The 19707-nt window shown below is 44.3% G+C and overlaps 6 protein-coding genes across 7 annotated transcripts; 2 read left to right on the plus strand and 4 right to left on the minus strand.

Moving 5' to 3' along the window:
- Positions 1-181: 181 nt before the first annotated feature.
- LOC111605309 (mitosis initiation protein fs(1)Ya) lies at positions 182-2791 on the minus strand. Its single transcript, XM_023323768.2, has 2 exons — positions 2596-2791; positions 182-2533 (listed from the first exon to the last, which is right to left on the minus strand). Exons 1-2 carry the CDS (start codon positions 2611-2613, stop codon positions 347-349), a joined length of 2205 nt encoding a protein of 734 aa, XP_023179536.2. The 5' UTR covers positions 2614-2791; the 3' UTR covers positions 182-346.
- A 72-nt stretch (positions 2792-2863) lies between these two features.
- LOC111605308 (putative ATP-dependent RNA helicase SoYb) lies at positions 2864-6384 on the minus strand. Of its 2 annotated transcripts, none has more exons than XM_023323767.1 (4): positions 6300-6384; positions 5772-6219; positions 3862-5706; positions 2864-3791 (listed from the first exon to the last, which is right to left on the minus strand). In XM_023323767.1, the coding sequence occupies exons 1-4, from the start codon at positions 6320-6322 to the stop codon at positions 3168-3170; spliced, it is 2940 nt and encodes a 979-aa protein (XP_023179535.1). In that variant the 5' UTR covers positions 6323-6384; the 3' UTR covers positions 2864-3167. The 2 variants fall into 2 exon arrangements, with proteins under 2 accessions (XP_023179535.1, XP_023179533.1); XM_023323765.1 differs by having other exon boundaries at positions 6273-6372.
- A 177-nt stretch (positions 6385-6561) lies between these two features.
- LOC111605342 (activating signal cointegrator 1 complex subunit 2) lies at positions 6562-9297 on the plus strand. Its single transcript, XM_023323816.2, has 5 exons — positions 6562-6760; positions 6832-6992; positions 7068-7685; positions 7784-8062; positions 8130-9297. Exons 1-5 carry the CDS (start codon positions 6641-6643, stop codon positions 9178-9180), a joined length of 2229 nt encoding a protein of 742 aa, XP_023179584.2. The 5' UTR covers positions 6562-6640; the 3' UTR covers positions 9181-9297.
- A 48-nt stretch (positions 9298-9345) lies between these two features.
- LOC111605343 lies at positions 9346-11840 on the minus strand. The gene is made up of 6 exons (XM_023323817.2): positions 11653-11840; positions 11322-11580; positions 11171-11254; positions 10257-11111; positions 9802-10144; positions 9346-9744 (listed from the first exon to the last, which is right to left on the minus strand). Exons 1-6 carry the CDS (start codon positions 11755-11757, stop codon positions 9402-9404), a joined length of 1989 nt encoding a protein of 662 aa, XP_023179585.1. The 5' UTR covers positions 11758-11840; the 3' UTR covers positions 9346-9401.
- A 74-nt stretch (positions 11841-11914) lies between these two features.
- Positions 11915-14077, plus strand: LOC111605345 (WW domain-binding protein 11). Its single transcript, XM_023323819.2, has 5 exons — positions 11915-12069; positions 12134-12259; positions 12323-12420; positions 12481-13688; positions 13762-14077. The coding sequence occupies exons 1-5, from the start codon at positions 12006-12008 to the stop codon at positions 13967-13969; spliced, it is 1704 nt and encodes a 567-aa protein (XP_023179587.1). The 5' UTR covers positions 11915-12005; the 3' UTR covers positions 13970-14077.
- Positions 14078-14150: 73 nt separating this feature from the next.
- Positions 14151-18811, minus strand: LOC111605344. Its single transcript, XM_023323818.2, has 3 exons — positions 17750-18811; positions 15274-15855; positions 14151-15206 (listed from the first exon to the last, which is right to left on the minus strand). The coding sequence occupies exons 1-3, from the start codon at positions 18518-18520 to the stop codon at positions 14619-14621; spliced, it is 1941 nt and encodes a 646-aa protein (XP_023179586.2). The 5' UTR covers positions 18521-18811; the 3' UTR covers positions 14151-14618.
- Between the last annotated feature and the right edge of the window lie 896 nt (positions 18812-19707).

The following is a 19707-nucleotide window of genomic DNA, read 5'->3' on the forward strand; positions in this document are numbered from 1 at the left end:
GTGACCGTTTGAGGATAATAAAAAAATACTATAACGCAGTAAAATATTTTCTAGTATTTAATTGTAAGTCCCAATTTTGCAAATCAGCTCTTTTTAACGTTGGAATTTAACATTCAACTGCTGTTAAAACAGACAAGGAGATTATTAAAACAATATTCGTATTGGACATTATGGAGCTTTGTGATATAACGTTTAAGTTGGTTTGAATTGTTTATGTCGCTTGCTTAATATTTATTGGGATGTCATTCCGTATTATCGTACATAATTAATTAATGTTATTATTAAAAGGCAGACAAGCAGGATACAAATTTAAAGCCAGAACGTTTTAAGCTAAGTAACTAATTAACTATGTATTGCGCATGCGTTCGATTGGTTTCCTTGGCTGTATGCGCAAACGTTTGGAGGAATTGGATGGCGATATTTGAGTGCGACTAGCATTGTCCAGTGTTTGAGTTCGTTTGCGTTTCAAGCTCTGCATGTCAGCGTCGTCTTGAGAGTGAATTGTGCGCACCAATGAACCAGCAATGGAGGCACAGCGTCTGATCAGAGAGCCGGGATTAGAATTGGAATTAGAGTTGGAAGTGGAAGTGGAAGTGGAAGTGGAAGGGATATTCTCCTTATCACCACCGTTGGCATTGTGATCCGTTCGCAAAGTCTTCGGCAAGCGCATAACCGATGACATCAGGGACCAGAGACGTCCTTGTCGTTTCTTGTCGTTATGTGTGGATGCGCTGTTTGGCAAGAACACCTCGTCCTCGTCCTCGTCCTCGTCGCTGCCGATATCCTGGACGCAGCTGAAAGATTTCTGATAATGACACGCACGCAATGGCGGGCGAGGTCGTGGTCCTTGAGGTCGTGCGATTTCGACTCGTTTCGACTCCGACAAGAATTGACCGTTCAGCTGGCGAGGCACAATCTGCTGTCTACGGCGCTCATTGTTGCTGGGCTCAGCTGCCGGGCTGCCAGCATTGAAAGCCAAGGGGCTATTGCTCGGATTGGGCGTATAAAAGATTTCCTTTTCATCTGGCGTCGACTCTACCAATTGAGTTGTTTGCATATCCTGTTTCTGGGGTGTCTCGAATTTGATGAGCTTCTTATTGATTATGGCGCCGGGCACGCTTGTGATGGGCGTTATCGGCACGGCCACAGGACAATCGATCTTGGCTGGCCGCAAATTGGTGCCCAGCTCGGCAGTTGATGAGGATGAAGTAATTATCTCCACGCTCTCACATGAATTGTAAACTGTACTCGTAGTGCTGGTGCCATCTGCAGAAGCAACCAGGGAAACACTGTTGCCTGCGTGCTGGGTGCAGGTTATGATAATTGATTCTCTTGTTAGCTTTTGAGCGGAGAGAAGTATCTGGTAGGGCTCTGCATTTTTCGATCTTTGTCCATGTGTGTTGTCGATGCTATTGCTGCTGCTGTCTTCACTTTGTGTGCGTCGAACAACAGGAGAAAGACGCAAATCCAATGGCGAGGCGGCATTGGGCGACTTGTTGAGTTCGCTCGAATCGGCGCGCATACGTAGCTGTTCGCCCTGCCCAGGGAGCATGCCTACGCCGCCGTGTTCCACGAAAGCCTTTTGTATGCTCTTGGACATAACCTGGCGCAAGGGCGTCACGGCACTCATCTTACCCCGACCACCGACCTTCCAGGTGCGGTGATGTTGCGCCGGTGGTATCACATGACTATTGTCTGGTGCCGCATTAGGTTCATCCAGAGCATAGCCACTGTGATAGATGCTCGATACCTGACAGGCCCCTACAGCAGATGCATTAAATGTTAGCGGCTCTTTGGGCTTGGCGAACATCGCATAGACCTGCAATGGCGTAGATGTGGATCGTATTATTTTGCCCTTGGTGTTATTATTGTGCGCATTATCTGGAGGTGCACACACTTGTCCAATGCTGCGACGCTGTTGCCCAGACCAATTCACACTTTCCGACGAAAGATTGCGTATGGATGAGACGCTATCGCTGATGAACTCATCCTGTGTCATGCGACTTTTGGCCTTACAACGAAGATTAAACAGAGATATGGGCGTTAGATTTAAATGTTGTGTCTCGTCCATGTCTTTTGCTATATAGGGTGAAGTTTGTGTCGATATTGTGTTGGCGGCCACGGTTCGCTTTTTTACCGTTACCTTCGAGGCATCCGTCTCACAGGTCACGTTCAGTGCCGAGCTCGCTGAGCTGCAATTCTGACCTAGGTCAACGCATTTGCTAAACTCTTTCAGATCATCGATCTTTGTATAGTGGCGCAAACACTTGCGACAGCGCAGCGGCAGGTGCACGCTTTCTATGTGGGCCAGTAGCTCGGCATACATTTCTTTGCGCAGCGTGAGCGGCTTTTGCTCGCAGATCGGACAGAAGACGTAGATCGTTGAGGGTTTCGCTTCAATCTCATTGCCAAAGCCAACCATTTTTGAGTGCTGATCTATGGGCTGGGTAATGGCAATGGCGTGTGCTTCGAATTGATGTTTTTGGCGGCATTTGCCGCAGCAGAAGATTCGCTTGCAGATATGACACTTAACCTTCAAGGATATATACATATACATACATTCAAAATATCATTGGTAAATAGTTTTGATATTACCTCATCAGAAAAACGCATTTTATTAACAGGCTAAATAAAAGGAAAATGCGATCAAAATTTTAATACTCATTAACTTAACTTTTACATGAAGCCCACGTACACTAACACAAATATACAAAATTCCAACGGTTCTTTAACACATATGCATGCATGCATTTCAGTGGACTGGTCGGATTATTATCCGATATACAATTAATATCGATTGTACTCATTATGGAGTAGCTAAAACGAGGTAATTATTTGGGGCGCAATCCTTTTACATAAAGGCTTTTTTAAAATGCAACTGACATATATTAAACAATCTTTTCTTAAAATTAATACACTGCAAACGGGACTGTTACATATACGTAGTAAAAAAACTTTGGTTGCTGCTTTACCAGTAAGGCTGTTACATATAGTACAAATTTACGTTAAATGGCACTTTGTTTAAAGGTACGTTTTGGAAGCTTGCTTTGCACAGTTGAATAAGAGAATAACTGTAAAACTGGCATACAATTCTTGAATTACAAACCTTAAAATAAATATGGAGTAAACACATAACTAATGTAAAAAAAAATACAAAAATATGATCTTTAGTATTTGAATGGTTTGGCTAGAGAAATACATTTCTGTAAGCGCATCTTCACGTCCTCATCCATGTGCACTGGGATATTATTGAGTACAAAACTTCTTAGATCATTGCCGTCAGCATCGTAGACATTTTTCACGAAAATTATTTCATGAAAGGCGAAATCAACTTCGGCTGTGAAACTGCGATGCTGCTTGCCCTGAAGACGATTGAAGAATTTGTTTCGCACCAGCTTCTTGGCATCGTCTGGCCAAATACGCTCCATATTAAACGGCGTCAGACCAGTGATGAGTAGATTGTATGCTTCAAAAGGTTCGTCTCGAAACTCTTTCTCGCAGACAAGCAGCTCAGATTTATCTACCATGTGAAATTCGACGCCAGCATCCAGCTGCTTGACTTCGATGCGATCGTGAGCATCCAATCGAGTGACGCCCACCCGTTGATATAGCTTGTTTATCTTCAATACGCACACATTGCCAAGCTCGGGATTTACATGCTTTCGATGGTTTGATTGATTCTCGTAGTGCAATTCAATTCTTTCGCCAAGCTTTGTCACAGGAGTGTTCAAGAAGTATTTGCAGGTTTTGTTCTCTAAGAACTTCACAGCTAGTTGAGCCGGTGTTACGTTCTGTTGGTTATGTTATAGAAATTGATTTATATATACACATATATCTAGAAGTGATTTTTTGTTAACTTACTGAAAGCACTTCAAATTTGATTTCCCCGTTACTAGGATGGTGCTCCGGCAGCTCCGTTTCGTAGTCCCACAGAATGTGTCGATATTGGCATGTGTGTCGTATGCAGTTGCCATAGGACATAAGCTGACGGCACAGCGGCATATTGGAACGTGGCTTAACAGCTTCCAACTGCATTCGGTATTCGGTTAACATGGTCAGATAAGATTCGGGCGGATAACGATCGTGCTTGAGCATAAAATCACAAAGTAGCCAAATTTGCTCAACATCGCCGGGACGAACAAGTATAGTCGATGTGGTTGTGGGGCTGTCTGGTATCTTTTGATAACTGCCATAGAACATGCTGAAACGTGCCTTAAATCGTGGCCAAGTATTGTACTCGTAGTGAAGCAAATACTCGATGTTTTCGGCTCGTAATTTGGGAATCACATCATCAGTAACTACTAGGACTCGGGGAAAGTGTTCCTCGCACCACTCTCTACAGGTTAGGTCTGTTTTCTGATCTGTTTTATAAATAATCAAACTGTTGATATTCGAAGCATGGAGCAGCTTGCTCAGTCTAGCCGCATCAGCTTTTCCATTGCATGCCAGGACTATATGCTTTTCCTTTCTATCCACTAGAAGTTTCAGTATATCCTGTTCATATTGCTGTGAGCTGGTTGTCAATAACTCTAGCTTAAGTCCAGCAAATACGGTCGCTTCCAATGCATCCTCAAACAAGAGGAGAACATCAGGTAATCTCGATGATAATGCCACCATAATTAAATCGATCCATAAACGCCCAACGACGAACAACTGACTGTGGCCTCTCTCGAAACGCAGTATATCCATAAGCCATTGTATTATTTTCTCGCAGTGCAATCTGCCAGCACGCCATATACTGTCGATCCCATCAAAAGCGACACAACTTATGGCAACTGGATTAAAGATGGAGAATGTTTTGCTGTGCAGCTGATGCAACTGGATAAGCTGCTCAGCAGTGGTTATCAAAATACCGCAAGGACGTTTCATACTTTCGGCAACATCACTAACAGAGGGACGATAGAACGCCTTGATAACTTGTTTTATGTCTACGCGCGGTTTGCCCAGCAATCCCAAACACCAGTTGGCAATCTGCTCGCCCTGCTTGGCAGTTGCGCACAATATTATGCAGCTGGGGCCGCAGTCGCTGTCATCCAGTATACGCTGCGGTGACTGCAGAAGGACGCGCTGACACAGGGTGGGCAAATAGCACCAGGTTTTGCCAATCGATTCATTACCAATTACACACAAGGAACGGCCAGCAGCTGCATGAGGCCATGCAAATCGCTGTACGCGCTTCGCTCTTGATTGTCCAATGTTCAGTAGTTGCATGGCTTCCTTGATCTTTGGATCAAATGCGGACATTTCAGTTGCATTATAACAGAATATTTGTTCATAGCGGCTCCAAGCAAATATGCCAAACCTGTTGTATGTGTATACCCTATCTGGGGCTTTGTTGCTTGGTTGTTCCTTTGATCGCTGTGCATCCGTGGTAGAAAGTTCTTTGGTAGCTGAGGTCTTATTCAGATTAATGCTCAAGTTTTTTATAGCTGAAATATCATTAGATGAACTTGGTCTGCTCTGTTCAGTAGTTGCTGCTGGTTTCATTTGCTCTTTAGTTATATGTTGTAGTTGAATGTCGGCTTGACATCTGATCACCAGCACCCGTGTGCCCTTGACTGGCTGGGGAATTAATAGTTGGATACGCTTTTGAAAAACATGCGGCAGCGTCTGGGACGAGTGTATTAAGTAGTTAACTATTAGATTGTTGCACGTCGACAGATGCGGCAACACATCATCGCACACAACCAAGGCTGAGTTGAGTAACTGTCGAAAGAGACAAATTGATTTTTTTGAAATATGCATATATCCGAAAGGTTAGGACTACGTACACCGTCATTCCATAGGCGGATACCTGTGTCACTTGCCTTAGTGGGCTCGTTAATCAAAAGACAGCCAATGCAGCGTTTGCCCAATTCTTGCATTAACTGGGCTGCCTCATTTGCGTATTGGCAGACAACCACAATGCGAACGGTATTCAAATCTTTAGTTCTGATGCTTGCAGCCAAGAAATCAAGACCCGTATTCCTAGATAGTGGAGTCACATAAGTGTATTCAACACCATCACAAACATGCCTGGTGATTAGCTCATTTCCATTCAGATTTCCATTCCCATCCGCTCCAGCTGATAACGCAGCATTGTCGCATGGCTCTTGTGCGCGTTGGGTCATTGGCGACAGTCCCTTATACTGATTAGAGCTTTCATCACAATCGAAATATGATCGCAAAACTCTAGTTAGGTTCGCACGTCCAGCGCCAACCATTAAAGGTTTGCACAAGCTGCACAATAAGTAATGTTAGATAAATTCCAGTACGATTTGGTTAGATTATACTCTTTCGGCATTTTTAACACATAGTACCTATTATTTGTGTTATTTTGCATAACTGCAACAAAAACGACAGTATACACATTTGACAATTCAAAAGAGTCAAATGTCAAATTGAAAAAATACAAACTAAGCAGTTATCGAAATGGCGCCGATAGCGAGTTTTACAAATCCAGTGTTAATAATGTCTTATTCATTGTGAATACAATTGCGTTTTCAGATGAAATATGTACGGCTTAAAATTCGTGCAAGATATCGATAGTGCTATTATCTAAAATAAATGTGTATATCGATATATTATTTCAACACCCCTTGTAAAATTACCACTCGACTTGTGTGTAATTTGTGTTGTTTTCGTTGCATCTTTTACAGTGATGATAGGCCAGAACTTGGACGACAGTAATAAAAACTTTAATCCAAATAAGCTGCCGTTAGACGGCCTAAAGCTAACGCTAATTGCCAACGATGGCGTTAGACGACAGTTGCCTGCACTTGTAAGCGTTTAAATTAAGGATAACTTTTAACTGATAATTAACGACACTAAATCCTCAAATACTTATTACAGGATGTTCATTGGCTGACACGTGATAAGACTTTTCATAGTTATATCTGCATGCTAAGCTCCTATGGGCGCACAAAATCGGGCGCCGCATTAGACGAGTGGCAACACATTGCCGCTAGCTGTTTGCAAGACTTTGAGTTCCTCCTTCAACTAAAACATCACGAGTAAGTGCATTCTAAAGGGACAGACAGACATTAAAGCTCGAAGTGTGCTTTACTCAATTCAATTTACATCTTCAGATTCTGGTCGTATATGGTGTATGATGAATCGGCCATGGCATCCGTTGTTACATTTCTTCAGCGCGCCAATCCCTACTACCGAAAGGACATGGACAGCAATGCAGCAGAGGGAAACGATGTGGCACTGATCAATGCAAAGGCGCTTTATGCTCAGCTGCTCAATCGGACTATCCGTGTGGTTATGCGACTGCTTACATCAAAAGAATCGCCCACAGAGTGGATAACACAGCAGCAGCACAGTTCTCTATTGTATGACAACTATCTGATATCTGTCCCACTATTGTGCGATTTGGTTATTGCAGTGGGCGATGCCGATGAACAGAATTTGAAAACGCTGCAAAATATCTTTGATGCTGTGTTGCGTATTCAGCCAGATTACAAAAAAGATTTGGAGGAAGGTTTGGCTTTCTATGAGAATGCCTTTCTTAGCATGCAGATACAGGTGGAAAATGAGGGCTGCGAAGGTGCTGGCGGTGGCGTGCTCTTGTATCCTGATGCCGAAACACCCTACGACGATGTTGTACTATTTGCCTTAGATTGTGCCTATACACTACGTTTGCTCATCCAGTTGTGCCCTGCACTGCTCGCGGCCTGTGAGCAGCTGAAAATTGTACAAAGGTATGAAAGTGATAGAACAACTGGGAGAGAGAGAGAGCAAAAGAGCGAGAGTGAGAGCGAGATAATATGTGGTTGACTTGATTTCCGTTTTTCTACAGCATTGCCAATTTTTACGATCTGACCGTCCCAATGTTGTATAGAAATATCTTTCTTAATAACGCACACGCCAGTTCCTTGCGGTGGCTGAATGAGGCGCGTCAACAATTCCTGAACGTTGTGCGACGCATAACCAGTGCGCAGTTGAAATCTGGGCATGGCCAGCAGCTGGTGGAGTTGCTGCAGGAATGCCTCTCAGCACAGACCTTTGTTGTGGACTATCAACGCCAATATCCGGTGCAGCAGGATATAGATTTGCTGCTGGAGCTGTGCCCCGACATGTGAGTAGCTGTTATTTATGTGTATCCAAAACTTGATAACAAATCAACGTTTGCATATTTCTCACAGCAAAAACTACAAGGTGGACTTTGTGGTTACAGGCTACCAGAAGGCGCTTAGCACCTGTACCAATGGTATCCTCGCTGATGAATTGGTTGCCAATATTCTTAATTCGGATGATGAGGAGGATGATGACGGAGAAGATTCGCTTGCCTCAGCGCTGACAGCATCTGCAACAGTTGAAAATGGCATTGCTCGCGACATTGATTTGGAAGTGTCCGCCGTGCTAGACGTGTTGCCAGATTTGGGAATGGGCTTTATTCGACGCGTACTGAATCGTTACGAAAACAGCGAGCAGGCGATTGCAGCTATACTAGATGATAATTTGCCGCCCGATCTGTTGCACATGGATAGGCAGGAGGTATACATACCAGCCGATCCGCAGGACAAATTGCAAAGCCAAACTGGTGTACGGCATTACAATGTACATGATGGTGATAAGTACGATGTGCTTACTCATGATAATCCGCAGTGCATAATTAAGCAAGGCAAGGGACTGCCTGGTGCACCGCGCAACGCAGAGCAGTTGCTGGACGACAAGCGCGATATTAACCAATTGAAGCAGCGCTATCAGCAATATGCTCTAGTAGAGGAAACATCAAACGAATGTGGTGCCGAGTACGATGACGAGTACGACGACAGCTATGAGGCATTAAACGATGGCCAAGCGCCGCCGCAAAGTTTGTTACGTACCAAATTGCAGCAGGCATCAGCTGCAGCTGCCAGCAGCGCTTACGAAGCGCAGGACGCTTTCGAAGACGATCAAGATGACGATGATAATGCTAGCGACGACGGTGATCAGAATGTGGCGACAAACGTAACAAAACGTATGGACTTCTGTGAGAATCCAGAGTTAATACGTGAACGTTATCAGCAACGGCAGATGGCCAAGTACGGACAGCGTGCCCATGTCGATGTTGTGGGCGGGCCCAAGGGAACAGGGCAGACTCAACAAACGATGCGAAATCGCAACCAAAAGGAAACACACAAATCATCACGCGCCAATCACAATCGCAAAGCTGGCGCTGCCTTCAAGCGCAGCAAGGGCATGATGTCCTAATTCTGTCTGCCCATTCTACATTAACTTATTTAACTAACGGACTTTTAACGTTCCAATAAACTGAAAATGAATAAATATATCAGCTGTTGCAGTTGCTGCTGAAATTGCTTACATTGAACATGGAATCATAATTGAAGAAACTTATTTATTTAAAATTATGTCAATGAAAAAAAAAGCAAACAAAAAGGCGGAAACAAATCTTACAGCTTTCTGTTGTAGGTTCAATTAGAAGATAACTGTTGCTGGTGCTCCCTATATAACACGTTGAGTGCTCGCATTTTTGCACTATGGCCACTTTGGTCGCATTTACCATAGTTGACGCGCACGAACTCTTTATAGGGGGTTACTAGCTGGTCAGTGAGGGAAAGGTTATAGATATCGTCGCTGCAGGGCTCCACATTCACTTCAAACTGGCAGTAGTGGCAACGCAGTTGATGCGCCTCATCCTCAAACTTAATGCGTCCGAACGAGCGGGCACGGCACAGGAGACAAGTGTACTTGTAGGTGGCATTGCAATCCACTATCTCCGGCAGCTCAGGTAGCATCGATTTGGCGCGATAAGCCCTGTATTTAAAGCACATAATTAGAACGATATTGTCTAAGCTCAGAGTGGCAGTTTACCATTTGCGGCAATTGTCGCCATGTCCTGTTTCGCCGTGGTACACAAATGCCGCCGCATGGCACATCTCGTGCAGTAGCTCTTTCACCACCATTCCGGGATGTTTTATGTTCTGCCATAGAAAAATACGTGATCTGCGTTGCCCGCCAGCTTCAATGCGATGCTCGATGCTGCTGGGCGAATTCATGCAGCTCTTCCATACAATTTCCGGGCGCAGACCACAGTGGAAGATTAAGTGATTGAGTATATTGAAAAATGTCTTGGCCAGATGCTCCTTGCACGTACCAAAATCCCGCTTCCGATAGTTCACAGCAAGCGGATGACACATATTCAAAGGAGTTGTTGCTAAAATGGTATCGAGGTAATGTGAAGATTAATTTACATATTTTAGATGTTCATTTTTAGTTAGTTTTCGTATATCTTATTCCTGTATTTATTAACTTCACTATTTACTTACATCGAAGTGAATCCACGAAGTTATACACGCCTGCATGGGGTCCAATCATACTGGAAATCTTCTTGTGTTGTTGACAAATTAGTGCACGCTGCTCCTCGCTGGGTAAGCCGCTCAGATCGATGGGCTCCTTGATATGCTGTGGAGTTTGGCTCTCAAAATAGTTGGCATTGGCGCGCTGCACCATGTCGTCAATGAAAAGCAATTTCATATCATTGGTAATGTTGGAACCGAGCGGTGTAATACGAGATATCTCCGGATTCAGTTTTTCCGGTACTATGGGCGCACTTAAGGGCCGTACGTTGTTGTTGCCCACCCATAAACGGCTGCGTAGGCTGGGCGTGGGATCACCCTCATCCATATGGTTATCCTCAAGGTCGAAGTTAGACATAGGATTATAAAGGCGGCGCTGCCGGGCAACAAGGCCTAAAAACTTTTGCAGACGGGTCTTCAGCTCACTATCGAATTCGATCGCTTCGTCAGACGTTGGATCATTCATAACAATTGCAACAGGTCGACTCAGATCCAGATAGATGAAAGCGTCCGACTCAAGCACTGAGCTGGCATCGCTGCTACAGCAGCTGTTCCGCATGGATACACGTCGTTGCTTGCGCGAAGGTTCACTGTGATTATCTTGACTATATTCTTCATCATCATCGTCGTCTTCGAGCTCATTATCGCCAAAATCAGGGTCATCAGAATCATCTGAATCGACATCCTGTGGCTCCGACGAATAATCGAACTTGTTGTCAATCCTTGCACGCACAGCTCGTCCACTGCGCGTTGTCGTCACATTAGATTTTGGCACTGGCGATATGTCCACATCAATACCCAGATTAGGTCGACGTAACGGTCCAGCTATGTAAATAAACAATTTTATTATATTTGTAAGTTTTACACAAATGATGATCACTTACATCGACTCTTCTTGCTGTTGAGGTAGCAGTCGTGCTTACGCTTAGTGGGAGTACTTACAACATTATCCATAATGCACGACTCTTCTGCAATAATTGGTTTTGGTTTTAGGCCATATTTTTAGAAATATTCCTGTTACTATTGACGACTTACTGCTCCCATTGATGTTGCTATCACTTTCGGTTTCTGGTATGGTGTCAGTATCTGAACAATCCCAGTGCTCTGATTCAAATACTGATTGTGATGATATACTAATATTTGATGCCCAAATGAAGCTTACATCTGACGAGGCACTTGAGGAATCAACAATAATCACGTCCGAGTTCATATCGCTGTCGTCACTGTTGTCCATATCACCTGCTGTTTGGGGCATTCTGCACGGAAGATCGTGAGTGTCGTTTGGCACTTGGGGCTGCACGTAGTTTGAATAGTTTTGTTTATCAACCAACGCACAACACATTATGCTTGTTTAACCAATACTAACCGTTTTCGAGCCATATTTATTGTCAGGAAACTTTGTTTCGTTATCTAGGCTGAAAGTTTTCAAAGCGTCTATAATACTATTGTAGTGCGACATTGTATCAGACATCTTTATTTTATTTTCTGATGGCTCTTAACGAATATGCCGGCATCATTTAACAGAAGTTTCTAGAGTGTTGCCAGACTGTTGCATTCGGCTCGTGACTATTGTTTGAAGTCATTTTAGTTTATTGTTATCGATAAGTGGGCTTCCTTATTCTATGTTTACCAGCACTAATAATTTTGTAGCCAAAACGCCGGAAAGAAGACGGCCTGTAGTAAAATTGTTTTAATTAGTTTATTTAATAACACACTAAGATGGGGCGACGCTCTATAAATACCACTAAAAGTGGCAAATACATGAATCCAACAGACCAAGCCCGTAAGTATAACTTGTCGAATATAAACACATATGTGTATTCTCATTAATACATATGTACGTACAGGCAAGGAGGCACGGAAAAAGGAGCTTAAGAAGAATAAGCGACAGCGACAAATGGTGCGAGCTGCTGTGCTTAAGAACAAGGATCCTTCACAGATACTTGAGGAGATGGAAAAAATAGACGAGATGGGTAAGTGGGGTATACGTCAATACTGATCAACCTACTAAATTCTATACGTTCTGTGCACCGCAGAGTACAACGTGCTGCAGCCGTCGCCACTTAATGAAAAGGTGCTGCGCGATAAGCGCAAGAAGCTAAAGGAAACCTTCGATCGTGTCATGAGACTCTATGTAAGTGTATATCAAAAAAAATATTTATATATTGCGTATATTAATGAGATCTCTGAATAGCATAACGATGAGCCGGAGCACTGGGCTGAACTCAAACGTAAGGAGGTGGACTATGAGAAGAAGCGACTGAAAAAGCAGCAATACTATGAAAGCGTTAAGCATGCTCAGAGCGTACAAGTTGATGAAATTCCACTGCCAGCGCCAGTGACAGCAGCCAATGCCAGCTCGAGCGGCGCGAGCACAGGGAACAGCAATAATAACATAATATTTCCGAGTGGATCTGGTGGCATTCGTATGCCACCGCCTCCTATGACGTTAGCTTTACCGCCATTTGCACCTGGTGCACCGCCAGGTGTTGCTAAGAACAGCGAAGCTGCGTCCGACTTGCACTCAGATAAATCAAAAGACGACGACGAAAAGGAATGGCTAGGCGTGCCCCCAGGGCCGCCGCCAGATCTGTTTGCCATGTCGGAGCTCGACTCGGATGCAGAAGGTAACACTGACTACGAAGGCGAAGAGGAAGAAGCAGCCACCAGCCCCAAGTTGCAGCAGCGAATGCAGAATATAGACGACTTCATGAAAGAAATGGAGCATGTACACAAGCGCAAGCATCGCAAGCTGCAGAGCGACGAAGAACATGATAGGGATCAAGCAGAAAAGGATGACAAGCGGGATAGCGCTTCGGAGAGTAAATCACCCCCTGCCCGGAGACGAGGAGCTAACAGCCACAGTAGCAGTAGCAGCTCTAGCAGTGACGACGAAGAAGAAGAAGAAGAGGCTGATGATGATGTAGGTTCAGATGCCGATGCCAAGCAACCAGCTTTCAATGCCACCAAAGAAACAGTTAAGCCAATGGCAGGTGCAGTTGGCGCTACCACGTCAGTGCCAGCACCGCCAACAGCGCCTTCATTGCCTGCGATACCATTGCCGCCAAGTGCGCCAGCGCTGCCACAGTTGCCACAGTTACCGCATTTGCGTAGCATCGCTCCGCCGCCGGGCATAATGTTCCGGCCGCCCCCAATGCGGCCACCTGGGCCGGGTCTTCCCGGTTTTGGTTTGCGTATGCCGCCTGGTCCACCGCCAGGATCACGACCGCCACACGCTCTCGGCCCAATGCCGCGCATGGGCATACGAATGCCTCCAGGTCCGCCGCCAGGATTACCGCCCCGCATGAGTGGCCATCATCCCAAGCATGGCAACACTAATGCATCGCAAAGCAAAGAGCCTGGCAAAGGCGTAACCATCATCACGGCAAAACCACAAATAAGGTATGTCCTCTAAATCTTATCCATCTTTGCCCACACGATTTCATTTACTCTTGCCTTGGCGTGTATTTTGTAGGAATCTGAGCGCAGATGTGACACGATTTGTGCCGTCAACGTTGCGCGTGAAGCGCGACGACCAGCGTCGAGCAGCGAGAAGCAAGCAACACTCAGGCATCCACGATGTTGGTGACCGCAGTGTCCATGCCCCGCCAGAGACACACAAGCCACCCACGAAAGACGACGCCTACCTGCAATTCATGAACGAGATGCAGGGTCTGCTGTAGCACAGCAGCTACTCACAACCTATAGCCAGCCTAATTGTACATTAAATATATAGTTTAATTTCGATAAGCGTACGATAAGAAGATAAACCCCAAACTATTTGCAATATGCAAACACAATAATGCCGACGAATGGATATAAGAAACACAATACAGCTTAGGACTCCGCAGTCTGCCGAACCGAAGTTTATTATGTAAAAATACACGAAGTAACATTTATATTTAGCCAGATACAAGTTAGGAATTCGAAAAGGAAAAGTTAACGACAAAACAAAAACATTATTATGCTCAAATTGAGGCATATATTTATAAAAAAAGTAATTTGAAGATCATTTCTAGTGAGAGAGATAAGCAAACTTAATTAATTCAAGCGACAGCTTTTGAAAATATTGATTTATGTTAACTTTAAACCTTTCACATAGTGTCTAAGCCCTTTGCTTTTTTGTGTTGGAGTATTTCGTCTTTTATTTATGAGTTTATTGTAAACAATATCCAATTCAGATAACAACTTTAAGGAACCGTGAAACCCCAAATTGTTGAATAAAAAAAAACTATTTACATATTGTTAGCCGTAGTTAAATCACAAGTAATCTGATCTGACAGGGAGTCTGTATACATCTATAAATATGTTTCCATGAAATGGCAGCCAACTCTACTGATTAGCTGCAGCTACTTTTGTGGTTGTTGTTGCTGCTGCTGCTGCTGGTTTTGCAGGCGTCGCAGTGGACTTCTTCTTGGCAAACGGTCGCAGATCCATTAAGTCATATTTCAGCGAACGGATACTTCTGCGCAAGGAGTTGGAGACCTTTTTGGTGTAGCTAGTGCTGTTGCTGCACGTGGAGAGCTTGTCCTCGTTGGCCGCCTGGACACTGGCGCGCGTCTCTTGGAGCGGGCACAGTATGTCCTCCTTTGCATCGCTATTATTGGAGACGTCGCTGGACGTATTGTTCAAATATTTGCGATTGAAGTGCAACTGTGGGGTGCCCCATTTACGTTCCAGCTCCAAGCCGGGGCCGCTTTCCTCGCTATCCGGTGTTTCTGGAGTAGCTGATATATTGGCCACCTCGCCGACGGCCTCCTTGTAGGTGCGTGTTATGATCATGCAGGCGGGCACGCTCTTGCCATTGCCTCCGGCATTCTTCGTCTGCTGATAGTCGAGCGGCTGTGGCAGACTCTGTCGCATAGGCTTGGAAAGGCGCGGCGATCTGACCGCCATAACAGTCACCCGATAATGGAGTAGCTGTTGGGCAATAAAGAATTATTGGCATTTGGTATTTGATCTCTGGCATTTGGTAATTGAAGCTCACCTTGTCGTCGTCGACAAAGCGCGACAGTTCGTTGAGCCCAATGCTGACGCAGGTGCCTTCGAGCAGAATGTCCTTGTCGTATTCGCTATGAACGGGAAACTTTTGGGTCAGCGATAGCGCCTCATTGTTCGGCTGCAGCAGAGTCACTTCGTAGGCATAGTTATATTTGCTTTCGCGCCGATTCGAGGTGCACGTCATGGTGAAGAGGATGCGCTGCTTGTCGTAGATCTCGTAAAAGTTGAACATCTCATCATATGCCTGGAACACGTAGTAGCCCGTCAGCGGTCTAATCTGCTTGGCCATATTCCAAACCAGATCTGCAGTGGGCGCACAGAACAGCTTCGTCGTGTGCTGCTCCTCCAGGTGCTGCTTCCACTGCACCTCCCGGCCCTGCCATTTGCAATCGCCCCACACGCGTCCCATGAAGCACTTCATCGGCTTATAGATGCACTGCTGTTCGTGCCACGGCAGCAGCGCCACCGGCATCCGAACCACACACCCGCCCGCCGCGAAGCTGCATCCGAAATGCGCCTTGGCACACAATGCCTCAATGGTCAGCGAGCGCGAATTCGTGAATGCCTCCTGCAAAATGCCAAATCATTTTGATTGCAATCTATGTACATATATATATATATAAATTATATGTTTTCCAGTCCTGTGGTGACTGAAAGTTAGGTTGAGAGGCGACTGTGCCTCTTATTGCTGGCCTCGGGCTCAGACAATGAAATAAGCCATTTAACGAGCAAATGACGGAGTGAATATTTATTTAAGCGGTTTACTGGAAGAACGCTTTTTAACCCTGCTTTTAATTGTTCTTTTTTGAATAATCGAAACAGTTAATTTTATTGGTTTTTCTTATTATATTCACTATTTTTAGTTTTACTTATATGACACCAATTTTTAGCATGTCCTATCAGTACGAGTTAAAACACGAGACTGATCTATATTTTTACAAATCATAGCCTCACCGGCGTAAGTAGAGTTGCCCTTGCCAGGGCTGTTCCTTAACTTGTCTAGCACCCGATAATAAGTGTTGAATAATACCTTACATTAAGTGTTATAAGCTAACTAAGTGTTATAAGTTAACTTATATATATATGTATATATATATATATATATATGCTTACATATAGATATCTATATTTTAGTCTTTAGTCGGAAGTGCCAGACTTGAATATACCCTCAGCTAACCAGCTTAGCTGCAATCATTCTAGATTCCCTGCACACACACACATGGATAAGTCATGCACATACACATGTATATACACATATACATGTACATACATATACAAAGAAACATTCGTCAGGAAGTGCCCGACTAAGATATATCCTAAAGTGCTTCATTCATTATAGATTTCTTGTACCCATACAACTGCAACTAGCTAGTTGTTCTGATCATGAATATATATATATATATATATATATACTTCATATTTACTGCCACGCCTCACTCTGCCTGTTACACACAAAAAGTTTCGAAATATAACTTAAATATTCCTCAATTTGCTGGCAATATGCAGCGCTTAAGATGATATATCATTTAGCCTGGTTTATTGTTTCCCAAGAAACATATTTAGAAACATCTGTGCACACATAGCTCTCGAGTTCTTGAGCAATATTCGAATTGAAATGTTTTCTTTTCTATATTTAATACAAAAATAGTATATTCCAAAGCAGACTTGAAATGCTTAATGTAAATTCCTTTGACTCATTCCGATGACATTGCCAAATTATCGATAAAAATCGTTCATTTGATTTGATTGATTGAAGATAAACTTTAAATTTACCTAGCCGGCTCCTGTGACTTTTGTATCTTTCGGATTTTGGTTAACTACTTCATTTCCAGCAAATTAAATTAAAAAAATAAAATCTCAAGTATTTCAAATACTTTTAATTTTGGCACACGTCGAGATGTCCTTATCAAGCTCAAAAACTTGATAAGGAAAGTCCTTAGCTAAGAAAAGTCATTCAGAACTAAATTTCCCCAGGTAAAGCTGCAGCCCAAGGAATAGCGATATGGAATAGCAGATAGCAAGACAGCTCCTAGTCGGATACTCCCGACTAGCGTGCTCTTATTTGTTGGACTTGGAACTTTCCATATTAATGAGTCAGTCAATCAATCAATCAATTTTAGATTGCATTTTCGATCATTTTGGAACTGATATAAAAAGTAATCTGCAAATTTTGATATCTTCTAAGTTGATTGAAATTCAAAAGCGGGGAACGACATGAGGCAGGTTCCACTGTAATTGCCAGCGAAACGTCATATAAGAAGATGCGATAAGGCGGCACTGCGCTGGGCGAGCTGAAGTGCTTTGATATCGCTTACCTAACGCTGACGTCAACCCAAAAGGGAACTACTCAAGGTGCTGCTCAACTGGTTGCTCTATGCACAAGTACATGTACTCTATGTAGCTGTAGCTGTATCTGAAGCATGATATCTATATTGCCATAGCGCACATACGTAGCTACATACCTTACACAGCGGACACATTAGGCGGATGCGGGTGCACTGCTCGCACACGCTGTGCCCGCTCTTGCAGAGCAGGACGGGCGCCTTCATGGGGCTGGCACAGCCCGGACAGCGCAGCTCCTCGATTAAGCTCTCATAGTGCTTGGCCGATATGGAAGCTGGCTGTGCAGTCTGCTCGATGGACGTTTTTGTTGCTGTTGTGGTTGATGTTGCTGCTGTTGCTGCTGCTGCTGTTGTTGCTGGTGCCGGAGTGGGCGTGGCTGTTGTCGTTGCTGGTGCTTTAGCAGCTTGCGACAAGGCAGTTTCTGTGGCACTGTGTCGCAACAGAGACGCCTCACCATTGCCCAGCGGCGAGCGTGCATCACCCGAGCATGAGCTGCGCGTCCGGCTTAGCATCGGCGGCTTGGGCGGCGGCGACAGCGGCGAACGCACCAGCGTCGATGTGGCCAACGATGGACTTGGCAGCGTGGCATACTTCACACTGAGCGCCAGACTATTGGGCGGCGTCACTTGTCTTCTTAGCTCTGGCACTTCCTCCGCTGCCTCGCTGCTGTTCCCCTCCTGTATCTCATTGATGGTGCTCTTCAGGAAGATGCGTCGCTGCTCATTGATCTGCTCAATGCTACGCAGCTGGCCCATGATCTGCAACTGGTCGTTGTTGCTCAATGTAATTGTTGCTTCTGTCGAGCTGCTGTCGCTGTCGCCAAGCTCCATGCTCGGCGCATGCCCGTTGGCACTGACAATGGTAACGTTGGCTTGCTCGGCACTGCTCATGTCTCCTACTCCTTGCTTGCTGCTTGCCTAATAATTGTATAATCACGACTAGTTCTTGGGACTTGGCGCAGCTCTCGGTGTTTCAGGCCGGTTATGTATCGCTTTTTCTGGAATGTGAACGTGTATGGGTGTGTGTGGGTGTGTGTGTGTGTGTGTGTCCGTCCGATTCTCTCTCTTTGTACGTGCAGTGCCGTGTTCGCTGGCTCGAGGCGTCTTCTATCTTATCAGAAACGCCTAACTAGGCAGCCAATCGATTTGGATTTTTTTGATATATGTACACATATACATAGGTACATATGTACATATGTATATGATCGCTCGTTGCTCTGTATGTACATATATATTTATGTATTTATCATGCCCATTTACGCATGTATTAAGCGAGCGCCTATTTGCTTAGTACTAAGTAGTCGAACTACTATCTCTGCTAGCCGTCTCACAGCCTTCCGTCGTTTGTCTTTCAGCCAGAACTACGCTGCACAGATAACGTGTTTGGCAATGTATTCCAATTATTGCCATTGCCAATTTTCCACGTTCGTTTTCTTTTGTTTTTATTTTTTACAGCTTTTCCCTTCCATCAAGCTTTACTGCATTTGTTTTGCCTCAAATCATTGCCCATGTCAGAGTGCGGTCAGGGATTACTTTCGCTTTTGTTTTCGTTTTCGTTTCCGATTTCGATTTAGAAAACTTAGCCATGTCTGCATAATAGTGTACGTCTATGTATATATGGCTTTAGGGGACTTACAAACTTTTCTAATGTCAAGGGCACGAAATATCATACATCATTTGCTGGGAATCAAGCAGAATACTCAGAGCTTAACCTGTGAACATATACGTTACCAAATCACTAATGCCTTTTAAGAGGTAATCAAATATTTCAATTTAAAAATAGCCTTTTTAAAAGTTTTATGCGTCAGTTTTGATGAGTCTTCCAATAGCAGCAGTTCAAAATAAAGATCCACAGCTAAGCATTTGTATCTTTGCAGATCATTTGTGCTCCCTCCATCAGAAATGTCTATTGCTGCTTTGTGCAATGGTTGCAATCCAGCTACATTTAACAAACTACGCTAAGAGATACGTGTTTGGCTTGAATAAGTTTGCAAATCAGAGTAAATCAGAGAAAGGTGATTCTTATACCCTCACGTTTGGTGCTCTTAGAGTCATTTAAAATAAGGTTGAAGCATCGA

Source organism: Drosophila hydei, unplaced genomic scaffold (genome assembly GCF_003285905.1).
Source record: "Drosophila hydei strain 15085-1641.00,03,60 unplaced genomic scaffold, DhydRS2 tig00000418-arrow-arrow-pilon, whole genome shotgun sequence".
NCBI lineage: Eukaryota > Metazoa > Arthropoda > Insecta > Diptera > Drosophilidae > Drosophila > Drosophila hydei.